Raw genomic sequence first — 22,750 nt, 5'->3', positions numbered from 1 at the left:
TTGGTTTAATCAAATTCATTCCAGTTTCTCCTCTGAGAATGTGAAAGTGCTATTACATTTTCACTGCATTCATATAGTTTCTTTCCCTTTCTCTGTACTCAAAATCTTGCACATATTTCTATATTTTTACTTTGAAACAGGATACCAGCTATTTCCCTTATCACCATATGTTCTAGTAGTCTTTCCTAAACCCTCTCCCCAGAAAGATTAGCCATTTAGAACACTTTCACTTCTTTTCTTCTCCCACTCAGGTGAGACCTCTGGATGTCTCTACCAATCCAAGCTCCCTCTTCTTCTTTTTTTTTTTCTTCATTAACCCTTTATTACAAGTCACACTCTTATAGAAGTACACGTGGACTTATGTGAAAAAATCAAATGTATCCAAGAATAAAAAACACAGCACATAAAGTAGTATATGCATCCCAGTGTTAGCACAGAGACAGTGGGCACCCAAGAAAAAGCCCAATTCCTAAGGACTGCTGAGAGGGTTTAATGCTTTCAGCTGCAGATAATTATTAGCATTTTCCTCGCAGGATGCTCATTCTATTTCAAGAGCCCTATTAACCATTTATATCAGGGGTTGGAAAACTACAGCCAAAGGGTCAAATTCTTCCTGATACGTTTCTGTATGGCCTGTGACCTAAGAAGGGTTTTTATATTTTCTAATGAGTTGGAGAATATCAAAAGAATATTATTTTGTTACATGTGAAAACTATATAAAATTTAAATTTCAATGTTCACAACAAAAGGTTTTATGGGAACACAGTCATGCCCATTTGTTTACATATTGTCTATGGCTGCCTTTGTGTCACAGTGGCAGAGTTGAGTAGCTGAGTCTGAGACCTGATGAGGTGCTCAGTAAACTACAGATGGTGGTAACATAGTTACAACTTGCAGTACCTCACCCAGTGACACATTTTATTTATTTATTTTATTACTGGTGCATACCCATCACATGAAAACAAGAAAAGTGGACTTCAAATGTCACACTTTTAAGGCGCAGTGGGTATGAATTATTATTTTATCAAATTACATGGCAAAGTACTGTGTTTGTTATTAGTTGTGTTAACAGAATATGAGATACACTGACATCACAATATTCCCAACTCACAGAAAAACAATGTCAAAAAAGAGAAAACTTAAAACAGTATATTTCATCATAGCAGACACGCAAAACAACAAAAAATGAGAATAAGGCTGCAACCAAAGTAGGTTTCCGGGTGGCTCATTTGTTAGCCAAGCAAGGAATGCCATTTACCAATGGTAAGTTAATTAAATTGTGTTTGATCGAAGCAGCTGAAAGAAGAATCCAGAGAAAATAAGCTTGTTTAAGATTATTAGATTTGGGGCAAGAGCAGTTGTTTAGGTTTGGCCCATGGGCCATAGTTTGCTCTATGTAATACTAATGAGTTAAGCCACAACTGGTAGGGTACCTGACCAGCTTCCAGTGTGAGCCAGTGATGCAGAGCACAGGAAATAAAAACACAGTCTGCAGAGGCTTGGAAATTAGCATCTTCTGTGTTTCAATAACTGTCCTCAGCATCACATATTTACATCACGCTGTTATTTTCTTTCTAGACCTTATTATAACCTGAAAATGTCTAATTTACTGTTCACTGCTAGCCTCCCCTAGGAAGACAAGAACTTTGTCTATCTTGTTGTATGCACAGTGCCTGGCACAAACGTAGGAGCACAGTAAACATCCGAATATATGAATGAAGGATGCCTTTATAGGAAATGGGATCAGAAGGCCTATATGCCTTAAGCCCCCCTGGCGGAAAGTGCTCACTTCACACATAGGTATAGTGCCAGGGTCTCCCTTTGTGATGAACTGAGATAGCTCAGAGACCCAAGCCCAGGTTCTCAGAAGGCTAACTGTGCTTGCAAAGTAGATGTGCTGGCCTTGCCCCGAATCACAGAGCAAAGGCTGGGTGCTGGCTCACCAAGGTGGTGGAGATTCTGCCCAAGAGACTGGATTTCACCTTTTCAAGATTCTCTGATCTTCCAGAAACTTCTTTGAATAGACATGTCCAGAAAGCTGACTAGTAACTGTGATGTGCCCAGGAATTTTTAGTCAGCCAAGCACGGTGGGGAAAGAAGAGCATAGGGCACTTCTCTGGCCCCTGTGCTGGATAACCACACCCATGAGCCTACCAGACTCTTAGCCCCTCCCTCTTCAACCAAAACTGGGTGGCTCCTGATAGGGACCAGGGGGATTGGCTCCTGTGCTTCAAAGAGAAATAATGGAGTCCCAGGGAAAAGAGTGGACCCACGCTCCAGGCATTATTATTTTGACTCTAAGAGCTTAAACATTAATAATGATAAAACAATAACGATGCAGTAGGAGACAAGCACTGATCTCAGAACCTTATGTGCAATCCCCCATCTCACCTTCATCTAACCCTGGTGCAGCACTGTGAAAATTCCCACTTAACATGGAAGTCTCAGGGTCTGCTCAACTTTTCACACTAGCAGGTGGTAAGGCTGGGAGTAAAGCCCAGGCTTGCACATTGGACCAGTCTGTCGGATGGCTGAGCCCCTGGTCAAGCAAGATGACCTGAAAATCTCTGGGTGATCTGGGGCCTACTCAAAGCAAACAGGGCTGCCCCTTTGGAACAAACTCAGCCAATCACTCAGGAGCTGCAACAGGAACACTACCTTCTTGCTTCACCTGATGAGAGTCGGCTCTTACATATGAAGCCACAAGCTATGGTGGCTCTTTCAAAACAACCTGATGAGGTCAAGACCATCCTTCGAAGGAATGAACAATTGAGATTAAATGGCTGCCCAAGGCGTACAGCTGTTTTGTGGTACAGCAAGGGCTTGAGCCTACTCTGTATGATCTCCAAGTTCCACCTTACCAGGAAGGAAAGTCTCCCACCAAGGAGATTCGAGCTTTTCAAGAGAACGCAGACTCTTTTGACACACTGGGCAAGAATCTGTCTGACAAAGTGGAAATTTCATGACTCAAAAGAGACCAGCTAGTCCTGAGTTCAAACTCCAGCTTTACTACCCTGTGACCTTGGGCAGGTCACTTCACATTTCTTGGGCTGGTTTCCAGTCTGGCTGCCTTTGGGGAGGGGACCTGGGTTCGTAGGAAGAAAACTTCCTTACACTGAATAATTATTGTCTTGTTTGAAATTTTTTACCATGTGCATATATTACTTTTCCTAAATATTTGCACATAATTTGATTGATTTAATTGGGGAAAAATGTACATAGGAAAAATAATGACCTCTTCCTCAGGGTTATTAAATGGTTTCAAAATAAAGTATGTAGCTAGTAAAGGCGCATAGTATATGCTTAATCAGTAGAGTGGTGACAGAATGGAGGGAGGCAGGAGGCAGGCTCATTCCTGCCCTGGGGCCCAGAGGAGAGCATGTGGCACAGAAGCCCCAGCCCACAGCCAGCCCCTAGCATTAAGGCAGGTGCCCATTCAGCTAGAGCCTCAGGGGGTTGCGAGTTGGGGGAGCTGCTCCTAGCCTGGGCACCCATGCCCTTTCCTCGCTTGTGGAGCCTCAGGAAGGCCCTCTTCCTCGACCAAAGCCCTGGGCTCATAGGATCTCACCTCTGCACACATCCACAGTCACCCTGTGCGGCTGTCCCTGGTTGGAGGAAGCCTGTCTCTGCTCAGGGTTGTCTATATGGGATTTGGACTCAGCTTCTGTGGACTGCCTACAGTTCTTGTGCTTCCACTTCCAGCCTCCCTGGACTGAGCAGGAAAATGCTGGTGGCCCCAGGTTGGTGGCAGGACATAGGCCAGGCATGTCTCCTGGCCCCTCCCTCAGCCCTTCGGAGGCATGAGTCATTGCGGCCATATGTTTACTTGCTCCTCACAGACCCTCCCTCCCAGTTCTCAAAGGAAGTGACTGCTGCACCGCTGTTGACAGGCCTGAGTGGGAGCAATTAGACCCAGGAGCCACACCAATTGGGATATTACTCTCTCATAGATATTTTACTATAGAATAATTATACTCCAAACACTGCTAATAAATCAGGCTAGACAAACGAGTGACACACACTTTATCACCTTCATCTTCAATCAGCATCTTGGGGCTGGCCTAAGGCTGATGGAGCCCTGAGCAGGCCCCAGCGGCCCCCCGAAGCTAAGGGTCCAAGCTCTGGGTCTGGGGAAGGGAGAGGAAGGGGTTGCTCCTCAGTCCCCCACTTGAGGGCAGGTCTAGGTACAGGGGCAGGAAAAGAAGAGGGCCAGGGTGGAGCACCCAGGAAGAACCTAAGACAAGGAGAAAGGGAGGGGAAGGGGCTGCAGTGACAGAGAATTCCAGACGAGAAAACCAGTGGATTTTCTCCCAGAGGAGAAAACCTGTGGACGGAGACCTGGAGCGGAGGGTGGGCGACGGAAGCCCACCACATGTGACACTGTGGATGGGCCAGATGTTGTGCTGGCACCTGCACTAAACCCAGGGGACCTCATCGGGCTCCTGTGAGGAACTGAGGCCCTTGTTGAAAGCCTCAGGGCAGACCCCTCCTGCTAGGAGCCTGAGCCCCCGACAGTGGGGTTGCCAGCCCTCCGTGCTCTTTAAGCCAATCAAAGCCCAGTCATGTCCCAGTACAGCTATTGCTGATCCGCTTGGACCCACAGCCAGGGAGCTAGCCAGAAGAGATGGCAAGGTTTGGCTGTCCATCCATCCTGCCTTCAAGGCCCGATGGGCATGGATTCCCACTCAGCACTGTGTGGACAGCTGCTGGGTATGGATGCCCCATGGGAGGAGGTGATTCCACTACTTTGGGGGAGACCACCGTGTTCTGTCCACCCTAGTGGCAGGCCCATCCCACCTAGCACTGGGCCCAGGTGCTGATGCACCACAGGACCAGCCGAGGGAGGCCCAGGGCCCAGTCAGAGTCTCCTGGGACAGAGCAGGCACCACCCTGAAAGCACAAGGCCAAGGGCCGCCCAGCAAGGCACAGCCAGGGCCTCATCCTACTTCAACTAGACTGGCTCACCTACATGCCTAAGGCCTGCATCCAGCGATGGTGAACTTCAGGCACCCTAGGTAGCCAGGGGCTGGACCTCCCACTGTGTCAGCTTCCTGTACCTTCCTTCCTCTTGCTCTCTGGCACCCTTAGCCCCTTCCCCTCAGTCCACAGGTGAGGAAAGACCTGGCCACCATTAGCCCCTTCCCCTCAGTCCACAGGTGAGGAAAGACCTGGCCTGGCACCACTGATGGGCAGTGTTTCCCTCTGGACATGAGCAGCTTGCAGGGGCACATGGGCAGATCCCAGCTGGATGGAGGTACAGTGCCCACCAAGGTCAAGAGAGTGGGGCCTGGTCAGGGCAGCAGGCCAGGGAAGTCAGTGCTAACCGCTGCCATCTGACACTGGCTGTGGGGGAGCCCAGACCTGCTCAGACCCATGGGTGCCACATCTACCATGTAAATAAGCGAGGGTGGGATAGCCGGGTGGGGTTGGGTACAGTGGGGGTCCCCCTGCCCAGGTGCTGGCCCTGGCTCTGTGACTGACCAGCTGAGAGAACTGTGGCCACCTGACCATTCTGGGCATCAGATGCCTTGTACAGAAACTACAGAGGTTGGCACCAGAAGGTCTCTGAGGGCCTTTCTGGCTCTTATCACAGCTGTCAGGCCATGGATCCCAGCTGCCTGAGCAAGAAGGGAAGGGGTGTGGGGCCAGGCAAGGGCATGCTCACCCGCTCCACGAGGCCATGCTTGTGCTTCAGCTTGTACACCTTCAGCCTGGGCAGGAAGCTGTCGGAGTAGTTCCTGTCCTCTAGCCCGTGGAGCAGGATGCCATGGAAGGCTAGCCGGCACGTGTTGGTGTGAATGTCCGCATCTAGCCTGGAGCCAATCACCAGGCACAGCCGAGGGCAGGTGACGGGCTTCTCAAACTCCACCAGGGCCCACTGCTGCCGAGGACAATGGCCCTCTGTGGCCTGGCCGGCCTTCTTGTCGGCCTCATCATTGTCTGTCACTGCTGGTGTCAAATCCTTGGACAGGTACTGCTCCTGGAAAAGGTATTCTTGAGAGAAGTCGAAAGAGTCCAGTATAGGCTCCTGGTCAAAGTTATCTGGAGCAGGACTGAAGAACATCAACCGGCCCATGACTGTTTCATGGCCCACTGTAATGTGGAACTTGGCCTTGGTTTGCAGGGGTCCCCGGAAATACGGTATCTTTTCCACAGAGATGAGGGCCGCATGGACAGTGTGCAGGGACTCGGGGGCACACACCAACCCGCGCTCCAGCAGCTTAGGGTCAAACTGGGTGACGCAGATGCCCAGCCGGTCTCCTTGCATGGCTGAAGTGATGGGCATGTGGAACATCTGCATGGACTTCACCTTCTTCACCACCTGATGGGGAGTAAGCAAGAGAGCACATGAAACCAACAAGCCTCGGGGCTGTGGGGAGGAGAGGGGAGCTGCAGCTAGAGAATCCTGTGCTTACCACCACCTGCAGGCACCGTGAGGACCAGCCAAGGGGGGTCTGGGGCCCAGGCACACTCTTCTGGACCAGAGCAGGTACCACACTGAAAGCACAAGGCCGAGGGCCGCCAGCAAAGCAGGGCCAGGGCCCCACTCTCCAAGTCTCACTGTTCTTCTGGGGGAAAGGCAGGGGTCATAGCAGCCAAATCCCTGACTACCTTAGTTCCCTTCACCCCTGCTCCAATCCAGGCTCCAGTCCCTCCAAGTTCCTCCCTTCTATCAATCATGCTAGCATTTTCCAGCCCTCTGTCCAGGTTTGTCTGCCTCCTCCCCCCAGAATGGCCTCCCCAGCTGCTCAGCTGGCCAAGCTGTGCCCATTTGCCCTCTAAAGCCCGGGACAAACACCACTGCTCTGGAAAGCCTGTCCCAACTCCCAGTGGCAGAACTTGTCCCTGACTCCTTAGTGGTAACCCAGCCCCTCTGAATCCCACAGCCTGCTGCATGGTCACTGTCTATTGTGTATCTGCTGCCTGCTGGCTTGTGGGTAGCCTAGGGCAGGATCTCTCTTCATTCATTCAACACATATTCCCAGAGTGCCTATTGTGTGCCAGGCACTGTTCTAGGGGAAGAAATACAGTGACCTCTGTTTCCAAAGAGCTTAATATCTTGAAACAACAGCAACAACAAAATTACCTGTATAGGAAAAATTATATATATTAATTCAATTCATATCAATATAAAATTAATATATAAATTACATGCATGCAAATATATATTAATATAATTATATAATATTAATCTATATTAATATTATATGAATATATTAGACAACATATGCTATAAAGAAAACAAGGCCAGGTGATGTGATAGAGAAGGCCTGGGTGGGGTAAAGGTCTCGAAGAAGTGAATTTGAGCTAAGACCTTAGCATAAGAAGCAGACAGCTGTGTGAAGACCCACAGAAAGACAGCTCTAAATGGGGCAACTGATAAGTGCAAGCCCTAAGAGGGCAGTAACTTGGTGAGTCTGGGAATACACCGAGGCAGGAGGGCTGCAGCAAGGGTGGGGAGGGAGACAGCAGGGAGGGAGGCTGATACGGTTTGGCTGTGTCCCCACCCAAATCTCATCTTGAATTGTAGCTTCCTTAATTCCCATGTGTTGTGGGAGGGACCTGGTGGGAGATAATTGAATTGTAGGGGTGCTTTCCCCCATACTGGTAGTGAATGAGTCTCACTAGATCTGACTGTTTTATAAGGGGAAACCCCTTTAACTTGGCTCTCATTCTCTCTCTTGCCTGGTGCCATGTAAGACGTGCCTTTCGCCTTCCACCATGATTGTGAAGCCTCCTCAGCCACGCGGAACTGTGAGTCCATTAAACCTCTTTTTTTAAAAAAATAAATTACCCAGTCTTGGGTATGTCTTTATCAGCAGCGTGAAAACGGACTAACACAGAGGTCAAGGCTCGGGCCCCACAGTAGAGTGCAAGGCCCGGAAGTCACTGGAGGAGTTTAGGCAAAGGAGTAACCTGATCTTATCTCTGTTTCTAAAATATCACTGACTACTATACTGGGCAGATTTCTGCATTCACAGTTTGTAAATCAGGAACAGACATAGAAAAGTCTCCAATAAAAGTTCCTGAAATGAACAAACATTCCTACCTATGATCCACTGTCTCTGAGATGAGAGGAAACTGTTCATGGATTTGAAGCAGAGAAATATGTAACATATTTCAGAAAACCTGCCATCAAAAATAGTTAAACTAAAGAGAATTTTGACACTTAGGTTGCAAGCATCCCTGTCTACCGAGTCAGGGTGTACGAACACTCATTTTCTCCCTGGATAAAGGGAGAGTGTGTTGCTAATGGCCCATGAGCCCAGGACCTTTCCTGGAGAGCCATAATACTCAAGTGTTTGTTTAAAGATCATTAACTACCTAACCAGAGGTCAGGGGGCAGAGAAAGTGAGACGCACAGTGTCAAAAGCCACAGCCAAGATCAATCACAAAGAAACAGAAAACATCTCTGAAATGGTCTGAAAAGGCAATAGGAGAATGAGATTTTTGGGAACATTACTCAGAGTCACTGGAGAATATCACCTTACACTAAGCGTCGTCTGCCCAGTGAGGTGGGGCCCAGGTCACAACTCTTCCCTCCCAGGCGCCTGCAGCAGCCTGTGCGGCTTTCTAAAATGTTTCTCTGATAAAGCAATTATTTGTCACCACCTCCTTTGTGGGCTCCCATCGTCTACCTCATGGCTTTCAAAGCTTGTCATGGTCCTGCCACGAGCAGGAAGATCCTCTGGTCAGCTGGAATTCTATGGGGACTCCCTGTGATGGGTGGTGGTCTCCTGGTACCCCCTCCACCGCCCCACAAGGCAATCTGCTGAAAAGTCTCACTCACAGGGCTGAGCCCCCACTCCTTAGCTCAGCCACCAGGAAGCCTCCACCACGCAGCCCAACTCCACAGCCTTTTCGGCCCCACATTCTCCCCAACCCTGAAAACGTAGCCAAGGGACTCTTGAATGAATCCTTGTAAATGCTGTGCTTCTGAATGTCTCTGTGCTTTGCCCCTGAGGCTGCTCCCTGGGATTTCTTCCACTGGCAAATTCTCATTCGTCCCTAACCCCTGCTCCCATGGACCTCCTAGAAGGGCTTCTCTGATAACTCCAGACACAGCTGACCATCGGAACCTGACTCACTGTTTGGTTACCACTACTTTACAGGTCAGCCCCAGCCTCTGTGTGCCGACAGATTTAAATTATATATGAAACACGCATGAGCTCATTGCCCTTTCCGCCCCTGAACTACATTATCGATAACTCATACCTACCTGTGTGGTCCTCCCCACTCAGCATTCCCACCTGCCCCAGCGGGAGGGTGCCGCTGCCTTGAATTTGGCGCACAGCATTCCCTTTCTTTTTATACACACGTGTGTATGATTGTGTAAAGGCTCACTACATATGTAGTACACATTCCTAATCAGTAATTTGCTTTGTTGTATAAGTTTCTGAACTGTATGAATAAGCCATCGTGCCAGTTATGATACTAAAAATCTGTGCACAGAGTGCATGCACCTGAAGCTTATTTGCTGCCGATGCCATCTGCTGCACCTTGTGTATTTAGCACAACCTGGACTCCTATCGATGTGCACTGGGGGTGTTTCCAGTTCTTTGCTGGAAAATGCTGCAATGAATTTCTTCTGTCACAAGGATCCTGCATGGGCACATGTGCAAGGGCTTCTCAAGGACACAGTTCCTGGAGTTGAGCTGCTGGATTGCAGGGTGAATGGCTGTTCAACTTTGCTAGGTAGATAAATCAACTTCTATCAATAAGGCCCAAGACACCCCATTGATACACGTCTGCTCCAACATTTGGCACTGCCAGATTTCTTAATTTTGGCCTATCAAATGTGTATCTCTTCCCTTCTAAATCCCGAGACAAGGACTGTGCTCTCCCTATGCTGCGTCCTCAGTGCCCAGCACAGGAGCTGCTGAGAAACCTGGTTGTGACAGGTCCAGATAAACGCCCAGCCGCTCTGAAGAGAGTGACTGCATCAGATTCTGGAAAAGAAATGCCCCTTGTGGCAAAATCATACCTGGCAAAGCACCGAGCTGAGATTCCAGACGTGCCGGGGCTTGAGCGAGATCCTTGTGTTTATGAGCCTTCCTGTGAGAGAGGGCGGCCAGGGGCCTCATGCTGCCCTGATGCCCCTTCCCCCTCCTCCTCCCCATCAAGACGAACGTCAAGCAGGCTTTATTCAAAGCATGTTCTCTTTTCAACAGGGCTTGTGTTCTTAGGACTGAAATCATAAAGAATGCCTTACCAGGGCACCATGAAGAGCACAAAGATAAATAACTGTGCAAATCAAGATTTTAAGGGCCTAGACAGGAAATTGTGGAGCAGATAAAGATGGGGACAGGGCAGCGTGGCACTCCCATGGGTTCTCACAGGCGCATGCAGACAGCATTGCCACACAGGGTTGTCAGTGAGCCCACGCTCACTGAGGGACGCTTCGGAACAGAAGACCCATTTAGAACACCAGAGATAAAGAAAAGTAGATAATTTTACCAACCTAAGAATGAGAAAAACAGGCTTTCCTTTTAGTCATTTATCTTCTAGCCAACTTTGAGGGCCTCTCTCCATCTACTGAATAACTCACTCCTCAAACATTCGCTAATGTCCACGGGGCGCAGCTGAGGTGGCGCACGCACATTCTCTCAACACGTGGGTAGCAACCTTCTCTCAGGACCAGGTCCAGGCTCTGGAATGCCAGCAGGACGAGCAAAACAGATAGTTTTAGACAGTTGGGTTCTATAAAGTCTGCTGTCTTCTAGAGAAGAAAGATGCTAATTAGATCACCACTGAATACATGAGGAATTATGAAACTGTGGGAGGTACTGTGAGAAAAAAGGATGAGGCTGTATGAGAGCGAACAACTGGGAGACCTAATTCATTGTGGGTAGTCAGGGAGGACTTCCCTGAGGAGGTGGCATTGGAGCCAAGACCAGATCGGTAACAAACCACCCACAGGGATTCCAGGCAGAGGGAAGAGCAGAGCAGGCCTAAGGCCCTGAGCAGGGGAAGAACCAGGCCCCCAGTGGAACTGCAGGTGGCAGGGCTGGCTGAGGTGTGGTGGTCCAGGGAGACAGCAGGTTGGAGACATGGGCCAGCCACCATTGCCATGGGACAAAGCACCAGGAAGCCACCAGTGATGGGGCACAGGGGATGGCAGAGGAATGACACTGCCAGTTTGCGGTTTTAAAAGATGCAAACTGGCTATACAGTTTGGGGAATAGATTCAGGGGAGGTAGAGAAGTAAGAAAGGAAACATGGAAATTAGCAAGGAAGATACTCAGAGTTCAAGACATATTTTGGTGGTGACAGACTAGATGTGGGGACAAGGAGAGACTGGTGTGTAAAGAACAGCTGGTGTGTAAAGAACAGCTGATGTGTAAAGAACAGCTCCCAGGTTTCTAGTTTGAGGATCTGCCTCATGCTAGGTGGGAGCAGGGAGCAGCCAGCTTCAGGGTAGAGGAGCTGGGAGTTCTGCAAGTAGGAGCTGTCTCTGAGGCTGCCAGAGAGACACAGACGTCTGAGTTCCAGGGGAGGTGGAGACTGGAGCTGGGAGCATACAGACTTACACCTAACTGCCTCTTTGAATGGCTGACAGGCATCCCAGCTTACTACGCCCAGAACCTAAAGTCTCCTTCAGCCTTCTGCTTCTCCAGGGCAACGCTCTGATGTCAGGGGAAAAGCTGGGGCTTCCACCCACCTGGACTCTCCTTGTCCTCTTGTAGCTGTAACCAGCCATCAGGAGACAGGGTCGGCTCTACCTTCCAAGTAGGTCCAGTGCCTGACTCCTTCCTGTCCCTGCACTGCCTGCCCTGGTCCCAGCCTCACCTGGCTTGGATTGTTGCCCCCTCCCCCGCAGCCTGTTCTTCCAAGAGCCTGTTCTCCCCCACAGCCTGTTCTTCCTGTTCTTGGGAAAACACAGATGATGTGACCCTGGGGTTTGCCTCCAGGCTCTCCACTGGCCTCCCATCTCACTCTGTAAAAGCTGAAGTCCTTTCCAGGACTCACAATGCCACACAGCCCCCGTGATGTCTCTGACTTTATTTGCTGTGACCCCGACCCACTGTTCACATCCCTTCAGTCATGTGGGCCTTGCTTCCCATTCCCTGAATGTGCCAGGCATGCTCCCACCTCATGGCCTCTGCACCTGCAGTTCCTCTCTTCCTCACTTCCTTCCCATACCTGCTTGGATGCCACTGTATCAGAGCCCCTCCTCAGTCACCCCACCCAGCAAGAGACAGGCATTGGCCTATCCCTGTCACTCTCTAGCACCTTGCCCACTTGGTTTTTCATCATAGAGCTTCCCACCGCTTGGCATCCCTTTGTTCACTGGCTGTCACTCCCGCACTGGAATGGAACCTCCATGAGGATCAGGCTTTGCTTTGTTTTTTTCCATTTCTATCTGCAGTGCCCAGCGCCATGCCTGGAATGTGGGAGGCCTCAATGCAAGTGGGAAGAGTAACTGAAAGGAGCCAAGCCACATGGGCCCTCTTTTGGGGAGCTCCTCCTGGGCCCAAGCTCCACATTCACAGCTGCAGGAACAGGGTGGTCCTGGGGCTGGCCAGGCCCTCAGAGGATCCACAAAACCCCAAGGGTAAAGAGTCTACCAAATGGGAGGATAGGGCTGGGGCCTGCTGCCCAGGGGCCCCCAGTGTCCCAGGCGGGGTATGCAGTGAGAAGGGCAGCAGAGAAGGCTGGGAGGTGGAATGGGGAGAGGTGCTGCTGCCCTATACCACCATGGTGGCCTCTGGGAGGTCCGTCCCCTGAGCCTAGCTCCCCAGAGGGCATGGGTGATTGCAGAGGCTCTCCCTCACATCCTTCCCATCCCTCCAGCACCAAGCACTTCTGGGGAAGGAGGGAGGGAGGAACACATCAAACAAGCAAACACTTTTTAAAACTCAAGTTCATGCTTGCTAAGCAGTTTGGTCCTTTCTGATTAACAAAGAAGCTTTGCCATCCTCTGGGTCAGTTATTCTTCATAAAAAACCCCACAGGCAGGTCAATATTTTGACATTCAATTTTATGGATGAAGAAACAGAGGTTTTTGATGTCTCCAAGGTCACAAAACAAATAGGCTGAGACTTGGGACGATAAACGCTGGGACTGCAAGGCAGGCCTGATGTTCCACGGCCTCAGCTCTGACAGTCGAGCAGAACCACACCCTGCCCTGCCAGACTCGGGGCTCAGCCAGTCAGGGTGCTGGCAGCAGGCAGCAGGCAGCTGTGGCTCCTGAGTGATTGAACATGTAGAGCCCACACAGCCTGAGCCCAAAAAGATGGCTCCTGGGGCAGAAGCAGAGAGGGAAGACTCAAGACAGGGGACTCCACGCCACCACTGTGACTCTCACATCAATGCCAACGGGCAAGTAAGATGAGCCCCCTTTCTCGGGTGAGAAAGCAAAGCCCAGGACAGTCAGGCCTGCCTTGAGACTCAGATGTGGCAGAGGCAGGTTCAGTCTAGGCTGTCTCACCTGGAAGCTCATGCCAACAGCTACCCTGGGGAAGGTCAGCAGCAGCCCTCTCCCTGCTGGACTAGCCCATGGAGTTTTCAGAGCTAACTCTCAGCTGCATCCCTCCCTCCCAACCTCCCATGTTTCCTGTTTTTGGGTAGCACAATATGCCCAGTTTGCTGATCAAGTGGATGAGAGAACAAATGAACACCCCCTTCTGACTGCTCCCAGGCCCGATGAGCTCGATACTCCTTCTGGCTTTTCGACTGTCTTTCAACTTAGCTTTCTGGTGTTTTGAGGATTCTGCATGGTAGTGTGCCCAGCATGATCTGGTTTCCCTTTATCATGCACTTTCTGAGGCTACTGAAAACACCCAGCAGGAACAGTTTGAGGTGGAGTCATCCTGTGCTCATCTCTGTTCTCCACAGCATCTTGCATGAAATAGTAGGCACTCAACTGACGTGCACACGAGCTGCATTATGTTACCACAGGGCCGATATGGAAGATGGAGAAAGAGTTGGATACCTATGATGGGGAAAATCTTTACACACCTGATTCCATTCACTTCTAATGATAGTGGCTAATGATGATCTCACTTTACAGACAAGGAAATTGAAGCCCCCAGAGGTTAAGACATTTATTCAAAGCATGCAATCTGCCTGTCATTAAAGCACATATTCTCTTACTACATCACACCAGAAAAACACACTCCACCACAGAAGTCCAAGATGAAACACAATTCAGCACAGCGATATCACTAACATGAGCACTCCTTCTGTCAGGTAAGAAATGGACAGCCCACACCATCACAACAAACTTTAAAGGAACAGCAGTGTTGGGGGGTCCCTCCAGCATTTTACAGAATCAACAGATGCTTGAGTGAAGCAGGTAACAGACTTGTGCTTAGCAGCCTTTCTAATGTGCAGAGATTTTGTAATAATGTACCAGCTATAATAAGATTGGACCTCTATTATCCATTTTGTTCCACTAATGAGCCTGGAAGCTCCTGGTTGTGCCAAGGGCTAGGGTTGGGACCTTGCAACTTCATCATTACTTAATAAAATGTAAATCGGAGAGGAAAAGAAACACACAAGGTTTGACACTAATAAGCTTACAGCAGGATCAGTTACTTCAATTCAAAGAGGTTCAGACTGGAGGGGAAAAATGAAATAAGCTTTTAAAGATCAGTCTAGGTTTGGCTCCATCAGACCTAACCAATTTTGTTTAATAAGGTTCAATTTGGCTGCTCTTATTTCTCCCTCTTCTTCGACCTAGGCTGGGTACAGATAAGACATTTTCCCCCGCCTAATGCATTTAATCACATCTTACACACAACAAGTCAAACCTAGGGCTGTGCATGAGGACAGAGCAGTATGGGCCCTGGAGACTGCCAGCGCTGCCCCTGCAGGTTGAGATCCCAGCTCCCCAGCACCACCTCTGGGGCTGCGAGAGGGAACCTCAGGTCACCTGTTCAAGACCAGCCTGGCCAACATGGTGAAATCCCAACTCTACAAAAGTATAAAAATTAGCTGGGCATTATGGCGGGTGCCTGTAATCCCAGCTACTTGGGATGCTGGGGTGGGAGAATCACTTGAACCCAGGAGGTGGAGGTTGTAGTGACCCGATATTGCGCCATTGCACTCCCGCCTGGGTGACAGAGCGAGACTCCGTCTCAAAAATAAAAAATACTCAATGGAGCACTTTGGATTTTGGATTTCTGGATTTCAGATGCTTAACCTGTTAAGTATATCATGCTAATATTCCAAAATCCAAAACAATCTGAAATCGAAACACTTCTGGTCCCAAGCATTTCGGATAAGGGACATTCAACTTGTATAGACTTATTAGTGTATACAGTGGCACCATGTTTGTAGTTAATTTACTACTTGCCTCCCTCCTGCAGCAATATATTGGTGACATCTATTCATATTTGTGTGTGTGTATATACATATATATACTACCATACACATGTATGTGTATATAACATGTGTATATATACACACATATATGCAGCTGTCAAAAAACATACAATAACATATATATGGTATTCTTTTTTGACAGCTGTATAGTATTTCTTTATATGTCATTTATCCATACCCTTAATGGACATGTGAGTTGCTATTTATACTACTAGAATGATTTCACGGTGGCCATTTCTTTATACATCAAATTGTATATATACATAGGGTTTTTCTAGCATAGATATCTGGATGAGAAACTGTGGTGTTGTGGGACACAGTTTCAGTTTTACTAGATCTTGTAGATTTTTCTCTAAAGTGGGTGGTTACGCTTCCACCAGCAGTACAAGAAATAACCTCTTCCCCACACCCTCCCCAGCACCTGAGGCTGCAGGCCTTTAAATTTTTGCAGTCTAATAGATAAGGTGTGCTGACCCATTGCTATCTTAGTGTGCAGTTTCCAATGACCAGGAAAAAGTCTCTCCTAGAAGGGGTCTCTGGAGTCTCTCCAACATCTACTGTCCCACCCACAACTCCTAGGGGTGGCAAAGTGCATGTACCTCAGCCACTATGTAAGCCAGGTGCTCAGTGACACACACAACTCTTTAGGAAGGGGAGATGCATGGAGGAGAAGGGGAGAAAGGAAGGGGGATGCATTGAGGAAGGAGAGGGAAGAGGGGAGATGCATTGAGGAAGTGGGGAAGAGGGGAGATGCACTGAGGAAGTGGGGAAGAGGGGAGATGCACTGAGGAAGGGGAGGGAAGAGGGGAGATGCCTTTAGGAAGGGGGGAAGAGGGGCAATGCACTGAGGAAGGGGAGGGAAGAGGGGAGATGCACTGAGGAAGGGGAGGGAAGAGGGGAGATGCATTTAGGAAGGGAGGAAGAGGGGAGATGCATTTAGGAAGGGGGGAAGATGAGAGATGCATTGGGGAAGGGGTGGAAGAGGGGAGATGCACTGAGGAAGGGGGGAAGAGGGGAGATGCACTGAGGAAGGGGGGAAGAGGGGAGATGCACTGAGGAAGGGGAGAAGAGGGGAGATGTACTGAGGAAGGGGGAAGAGGGGAGATGCACTGAGGAAGAGGGGAGATGCACTGAGGAAGGGGAGAAGAGGGGAGATGTACTGAGGAAGGGGGAAGAGGGGAGATGCACTGAGGAAGAGGGGAGATGCACTGAGGAAGGGGGGAAGAGGGGAGATGCACTGAGAAGGGGGGAAGAGGGGAGATGCATTGAGGAAGGGGGAAGAGGGGAGATGCACTGAGGAAGGGGGGAAGAGGGGAGATGCACTGAGGAAGGGGGAAGAGGGAAGATGCACTGAGGAAGGGGGGAAGAGGGGAGATGCACTGAGGAAGGGGGGAAGAGGGGAGATGCACTGAGGAAGGGGGAAGAGGGGAGATGCACTGAGGAAGGGGGGAAGAGGGGAGATGCACTGAGGAAGGGGGGAAGAGGGGAGATGCACTGAGGAAGGGGGGAAGAGGGGAGATGCACTGAGGAAGGGGGAAGAGGGGAGATGCACTGAGGAAGGGGGAAGAGGGGAGATGCACTGAGGAAGGGAGGAAGAGGGGAGATGCACTGATGCCCCCTGCCCCCTTGTGCCCAGGCTGGGCTCGGATTCCCAAGCGTCAGTAAGGCCCTTGCACACAGCGTGGCTAGTGTTACCTGGAGCCCCACAGGAACACTGCTGCCCTGCCCAGCTCTCCTCACCCCTGTGACGCCCTGTACCCAGCTGAATCCCACTCACTGAGACCTCAGGGGTCCCCCGACCAGCTCACAAAACCTGTTCTGAGTCTCCAGGCAGACCAGAGGACGCTCCTTAAGCCCCGTAACCCGTTAGCATCTGTCCAGTGTGTGCCTGTGTGCTCTGTTGTTTCCTGGATCGGGCAGACAGCCACAGGTAGACAGGCTGGGTTTATTTTGCTCACCACCGATCCTCAGCACAGTGCCTGCCACATGGGGCACACTCTGAGAGGAAGGGAATGATCTGGCTTTCTACCATGTGGCCCAGCAAAGGCCCCTGCCCATCTGTGGCGACCTTACAAACAAACCCTCCTGATTAACCTCCCAGTCACTGCAACAATGGAAAACCATAAAAGTGACAAGGGGCCTACCAGGGAGCTTCACCAGGGAGCTTTACGCTCCTCCTCCCAGCCACCCCAAGTATTTGCCATCCCATAAAACTTTAAATGAATTACAGCAATGCTGGATTCTTCTGTTTTCTATACAACTGGACTTTGTTTTTAATGACATCCCTGGGCTTTTTAGGGGGTAAGCAATCCTTGGGAGGTAAGCCAAGGGATCCAGCTCTGTTTTCAGGGCTGAGCCAGAAAAGCCATCACTGCCATGGAACAGTGAACAGTACCTCACCTGTGGGCCCTGGGCCTGAGCAAAGAGCCCAGGTGGGTCTGGGTCTTAAAGGAATGGATCCAAGGTGGACAGAAAGATCCCCACAGTTCCAAGGCTACCCTGTCCTTCAGCCAGGTTTATGAAAGCCCAGCACTGGCCATGTCCCTCCTATGTGTGGCTCCCACAGCTCCCGCCCCTCAGGGCAGGCTGCCGGATGGGCACACAGGCCTGTGGCCATCTGGCTGGCTCCTGAGCACTCCTCAGCACTGCCCTCAGCACCCTAAGCTTGGGCCAAGTCCAACTCATGGCCTAGATGCCCGATGGTGCCTCCCAGCCCTGTGCCTGGGCAGAGCTGGCTTCCTGACTGCCAGGCCCCTCCTCGTCCTTCCAGCATTACTCCAGCTAGAGCAGGTCATGCTGCCTGCCCACCTTGGCCCCCACAGCCCCCATCACTTGACCCCCACTTTATCTCCGATACTTGCTATGTAATCATCCCTTTAGCTCCTGCCTCCTGTCCAGACTGGGAGCATCAGCGGGGGTGGGGGGGGGTGGGGCTGGGTGGCACTAATCTCCGTCCCTGGCACAGAGGAGCATGCTCAGGAACGTCTGTCAGACTCAACTGATGATCCCCTGCACCCCAGTGCAGCTGTGCAGGGGCAACATCACTTGGACTCACATCCTGCAGGAGCACTGGCCTGTGGCTGCTGGCACCAGAGCATCAGCAAGGCCAGACAAGGGTATGACCAGCAAGCCAAGGGCAGAGACAGGGGCCCCAGGGAAGTTGCCCAGCAGCTGAGCCTGGGCCTCGCTCTCCCTCCATGGGTGCTGGAGGGGGAGCGGTTGAAGGCATTTGGGTCCATGACAGTAATGATAAGAAGAAATAGGGAAGAAGGAAAGAGAATCATCACTGTGACAGTGAGCGAGGAGGGTGAGGGGGGGGGTGCCAAGGATCACACTGGGACTCAGTCATCCAATTGAGCTGCCACTGCGAGCCTCCTGAGACACAGGGTATCCCATTCCAAACCCAAATCCCAGGGACTGAGGTGGCTGCAAAAGGGGGCTGCTAGGTCTGGGATGTATTTTCAAATTCAACCTGCCACTATTTCTTGAGGTGGATCAAAGAAAAAGGAATGCCACCTACATTGTTAATCCCTGTAAAACGGCGAGGCACTCTCACCTGGCACGGTGCTGTGGGGCCTCAGTGGACACTGGATACAAGGCTCGGAGCCCCAGGAGGCCAGCCCCACCCCCTGAGGGGCAGTTCCCTATGTGCCACCAATATGGCATAAAAGCCCTTGTAATCCAAGGGATGTAAAGCAGTGGTGACCCTAAGAACTGACTTTCTCTCTAGGTTTATTCTTTTGCTCATAATTTCTGTTTATTACAACTTTAGCCTTACAGACAAGAAACTACAACAGCTTTATGACATTCTATTGTTATCCTTATAACTTGCTGGAAGGGCAGGCATGCAATGGGCTTACGGCCCACTCCTTGGTCCTGGGGTGCACCAGGGCATCTAATTTGCACCCCACACCTCATCCCATGGCCTGGACCTTGCCTACCTGCATTCTGACATCTGGACAGCGCATGTGGCTTGAGGCATGGGCTCCTTTTACTCCACAAGATGGCTGTTAGACTGTGATTCTGTTTAGAGCCAGAATCACCCCTGCACTCACCTCCCACCCCACTTAGGCCTGGCCCACTTCTGTGGGTGCCCACTGTCAGCAGTGAGCATGCTGGACTTGGGGCCAGATTCACTGAGGTTGGAGCTGTGGCTCCAGCTCTGAGCTGTGGGCAAGTTCTGTAACTTCTAGACTTCAGTGTCCTCACCAATAGACTAAGGGTACCAGGTCCTAGCCACAGGGATTCTGTGAAAATTGAAGGAGGCAGCATGTGCCTAGGGTCTCCCTGAGCCCTTGTAAGTACCAAGTCCTCAGTGAACTGTGGTGGCCCCCAGCCCTTGTTCACGGTTCAAGCCTCAGCCTTTGGCTCCTTCCTCATGGGCACCATTCCCATAGCCCACGAGCCAACAAATCCCAGAGTTCGCCTGCCTCACACCCACAGTCTCTTTCTGGTCACTGGGTCTCACTTCTTGCTCAGACACCCATAGCAGCCGCCCCCTCCTCCATGTACTGCCAGGCCACTTCCCTAGTATAGAGCCCGGGTCAGGCTAGGTCCTCAATGAAACCTGCCAGGGCTCCGGGTGCCCTGGTGCTCACCCCTGGCCTTCCTCCTGCATCTGTGCAGTGCTCTCCAGAGCTCTGGGCTGGTCTCCCAGCACACTCCCTGCCTCTGCCCTACTGTTTATCCATGTGGAATGCCTTCCTGCACATCTTTCCCAGCACTCATTCTTCATGGCCCATCTCCCTTATTCCTTCCACTGGCTGTAATTCAACACGCTCATGTAGCACCTACTCCATGGCAGGCCATGTGCTGGCCTTGGGATGTGGGGGAAGCCATGGCCCTTGTCCTCCGAACTCCAGACTCACTGGGGAGACAGATGTATAAAGTATATTTAGAATATGATGTGTTGAGTATTATGAGGGAGGCAGCAGAGAGGAGGACATCTGAATTGGGTCTGGAATGACAATGACATACAAATGAGATCGGGAGAGAGGGGGACAACCTTGGATGGGGGGGATGGGAAAAGTGCAGGGAGGTGCCAGGGCAGGTCTGAGGCAGAGTTCTTGATACCTCCCAGGAGAGCGCTGTGCAGGTGTACACAAGAAGATGGTCAGTGCAGCACAGGGAATAATCACAAAGACAGGGCAGCAGTCTGAAAGTCCATCAGTGGGGACATGGCGATGTGTGACATGAGGTGTCCACACTGATGAGCACACGTGGGGGCAGGCAGTGTGGTAGCTCTGTGTGTAATGATGAGGCAAGGTCTCTGAGAATCCATGTGGGGCATGGCCAGAAAAGTGCAAACACTGCTCAGAATATGATGCCACACATTCACACATTTACACAACAGTGCTGTGCATTTCTGTGAGCACAGCGCATAGAACAAGGGTTTGGAAGGTTAAACCCAAAAGAATTAACAGGATCTCCTCTAGATGAGAGGCCAGGATGGGATGTGATGCAACAGGCCTCCTTTTCACTTAACTGAAAGGTTTCAGTTTTGCTACAGGAAATTCATGAATTGGTTGTGTGATTAAAACTTAACTATTTAAGAATAAAAAGACAGATTTTCTAGTCAATTAAATGTAATAGAATCCAGTTCCAATCAGTTTACTCAATACAGACTGACAGTCTACTCTGAGGCAGACTCTGGGGGAGGCCAGCCCTGGGCTGAGAGGAGGAAATGGAGGGGTCAGGTGCTGGGAGGAAGAGAAACACTTCTGAGCCTCCTGGCTGGGTCTGTCACACTGCTGGCTTGAGTCTCGCCTTCCCCAGCAACACCTGGAAGCCACCACCATAAGATGAGAAGCCAGAATGCCCAACCCACATGAGAAAATTGAGGTGCTCCTTGCTGAGGTAACTGGCCCAGGATGGGAGACTATCTTTTCCCTCCATCTACAGAAACAGCTGTACCACCTGCCAAGATGGGGTGGGCAAAAGAGATGGTGCGAGTCTCTCAGTTCTCCACAAAATAAAAAGGGCAATGCAGTAAAGTGTGAGGTGCAATCCAAGCTTCACGCAGTGCCTGGCCCAGCAGCCAGAGAGCAGGAGGGCACCACAGGCTGGGCCCAGGAGCCAGGCACTCTGAAGACACCAATATATTTTGTACTAAACTTGAGTACACCAGCCCTAACTCTGAGGTGCCTGGGGGCAAGCATCTGTTCCTCACTGCAGTTGTCTGGAGACAATGACAAACCCCTCATGCTTCTATCCCTCAACACCCCCTCCAGATGCTCCCCCAGCACCACACAAGATCGCACTGGTCCAGCCTTTCTGGAATGCTCTCATCATTTCTACATTTCTTGTCCAAGAATTCCACTCAGGGAAACTCTCCAAAAGTCAAAGGTGGATCACTGGAAATATTCACCTTAGTATGATAAAATATTCACCTTATTTAGGATAGGCAAAAGATGGAGACAATCTAGCTGCCTAACAATAGAGGAATGGCTAAATAAAACAGCAGGCAAGGTGTTACATAATAAAATATATGAAGCACTTTTATCAGCATGGAAAATGTTTTCTCTGTAATACTGAACCAATAATCAAGGTATAAAAATGTATTTAAAATACAGTCTTAACTATAGTTAAGGGGGAGGTTTTTTTTTCCAGTTTCTTTATACTCCACAAAAATGTCTAAAGTAATCACACATTGCTTTCATACATGAAGAAAAGGTTCAAAAAGAAATACCTAAACTAAAAGAGAAAGACCATCCCACCAGGTTGTAGCTCGGTGTTGTGCCTGGCTCCTGAGGCTGCAAAGACTCTTAGGAATTCCTCCCCATGCAAACATCTTCCCGGAGAGCCTGCTGCAGAACAGGCCTTCTACAGGGCACCTGAGACCACTCTCTCCAACCTCACCACCACCTGACACCTGAGGAAACTGAGAGTCAGTAGCCTGCCCAAGGCCCCTCAGCTGGTAAATGGTGAAACTCGGACCCAAGCCCAGCAAGGCCTGACTGAAGTGGGAGCTCATTTGGCCACAGCAATGGCTGGGCCTGAGGCACAGAGGCTTGGGTCCAAATCTGGAGCAAAGTGAGGAAGCTGTCACAAAAGACAACTTGGATGTCCTCAGCAAGGCTCAACAGGGAGATCACTTCCCCCTTCCCCCTTCCCCAGAAACAAAAGCCTGGCTGGGTCTGCACAGACTGTATGGCACGGGGAGCAGTGACAGCTCTGGGCTCCAGGTCCACTCTGGGATGATGCATCCCACCTTCAGGCAGAGAGTAGGCCAGCGAGGGATGTTGGGGGCCTGCCCTGCCTGTGTGAAGAACAAGTGCACGGACTGGCGGTTATCTCTCTTTGTTATGAAGCTTCTTTCTAACCATGAAATAGAGGTCAAGGTACAGTCTGTCTGGGACGGAGAGGCAGCCTTGAGTTTGAGGTCTGGAAACAGCAACAGGAAGGTTACCCTGTGCTAAGG

The 22,750-nt window shown here is 50.4% G+C and overlaps 1 protein-coding gene across 5 annotated transcripts in view; it reads right to left on the bottom strand.

Moving 5' to 3' along the window:
• Positions 1-22,750, bottom strand: part of EEFSEC (eukaryotic elongation factor, selenocysteine-tRNA specific) — a 255,691-nt gene that overhangs the window by 61,172 nt on the left and 171,769 nt on the right. For 3 of the 5 annotated variants that reach the window (XM_003829395.4, XM_055110398.2, XM_008954760.4), the window contains one exon: positions 5,666-6,322. In XM_003829395.4, coding sequence (XP_003829443.1) covers positions 5,666-6,322 — 657 coding nt within the window. Of the gene's footprint in view, positions 1-5,665; positions 6,323-6,416; positions 6,570-22,750 lie in introns of all 5 variants that reach the window. The other 2 variants (XM_008954758.4, XM_034957299.3) reach the window with 1 other exon arrangement.

The sequence above is a fragment of the Pan paniscus genome, chromosome 2 (assembly GCF_029289425.2).
Source record: "Pan paniscus chromosome 2, NHGRI_mPanPan1-v2.0_pri, whole genome shotgun sequence".
NCBI lineage: Eukaryota > Metazoa > Chordata > Mammalia > Primates > Hominidae > Pan > Pan paniscus.
Note: the sequence above shows the minus strand (reverse complement) of the source record. Positions and strands in the feature narration are given on the sequence as shown.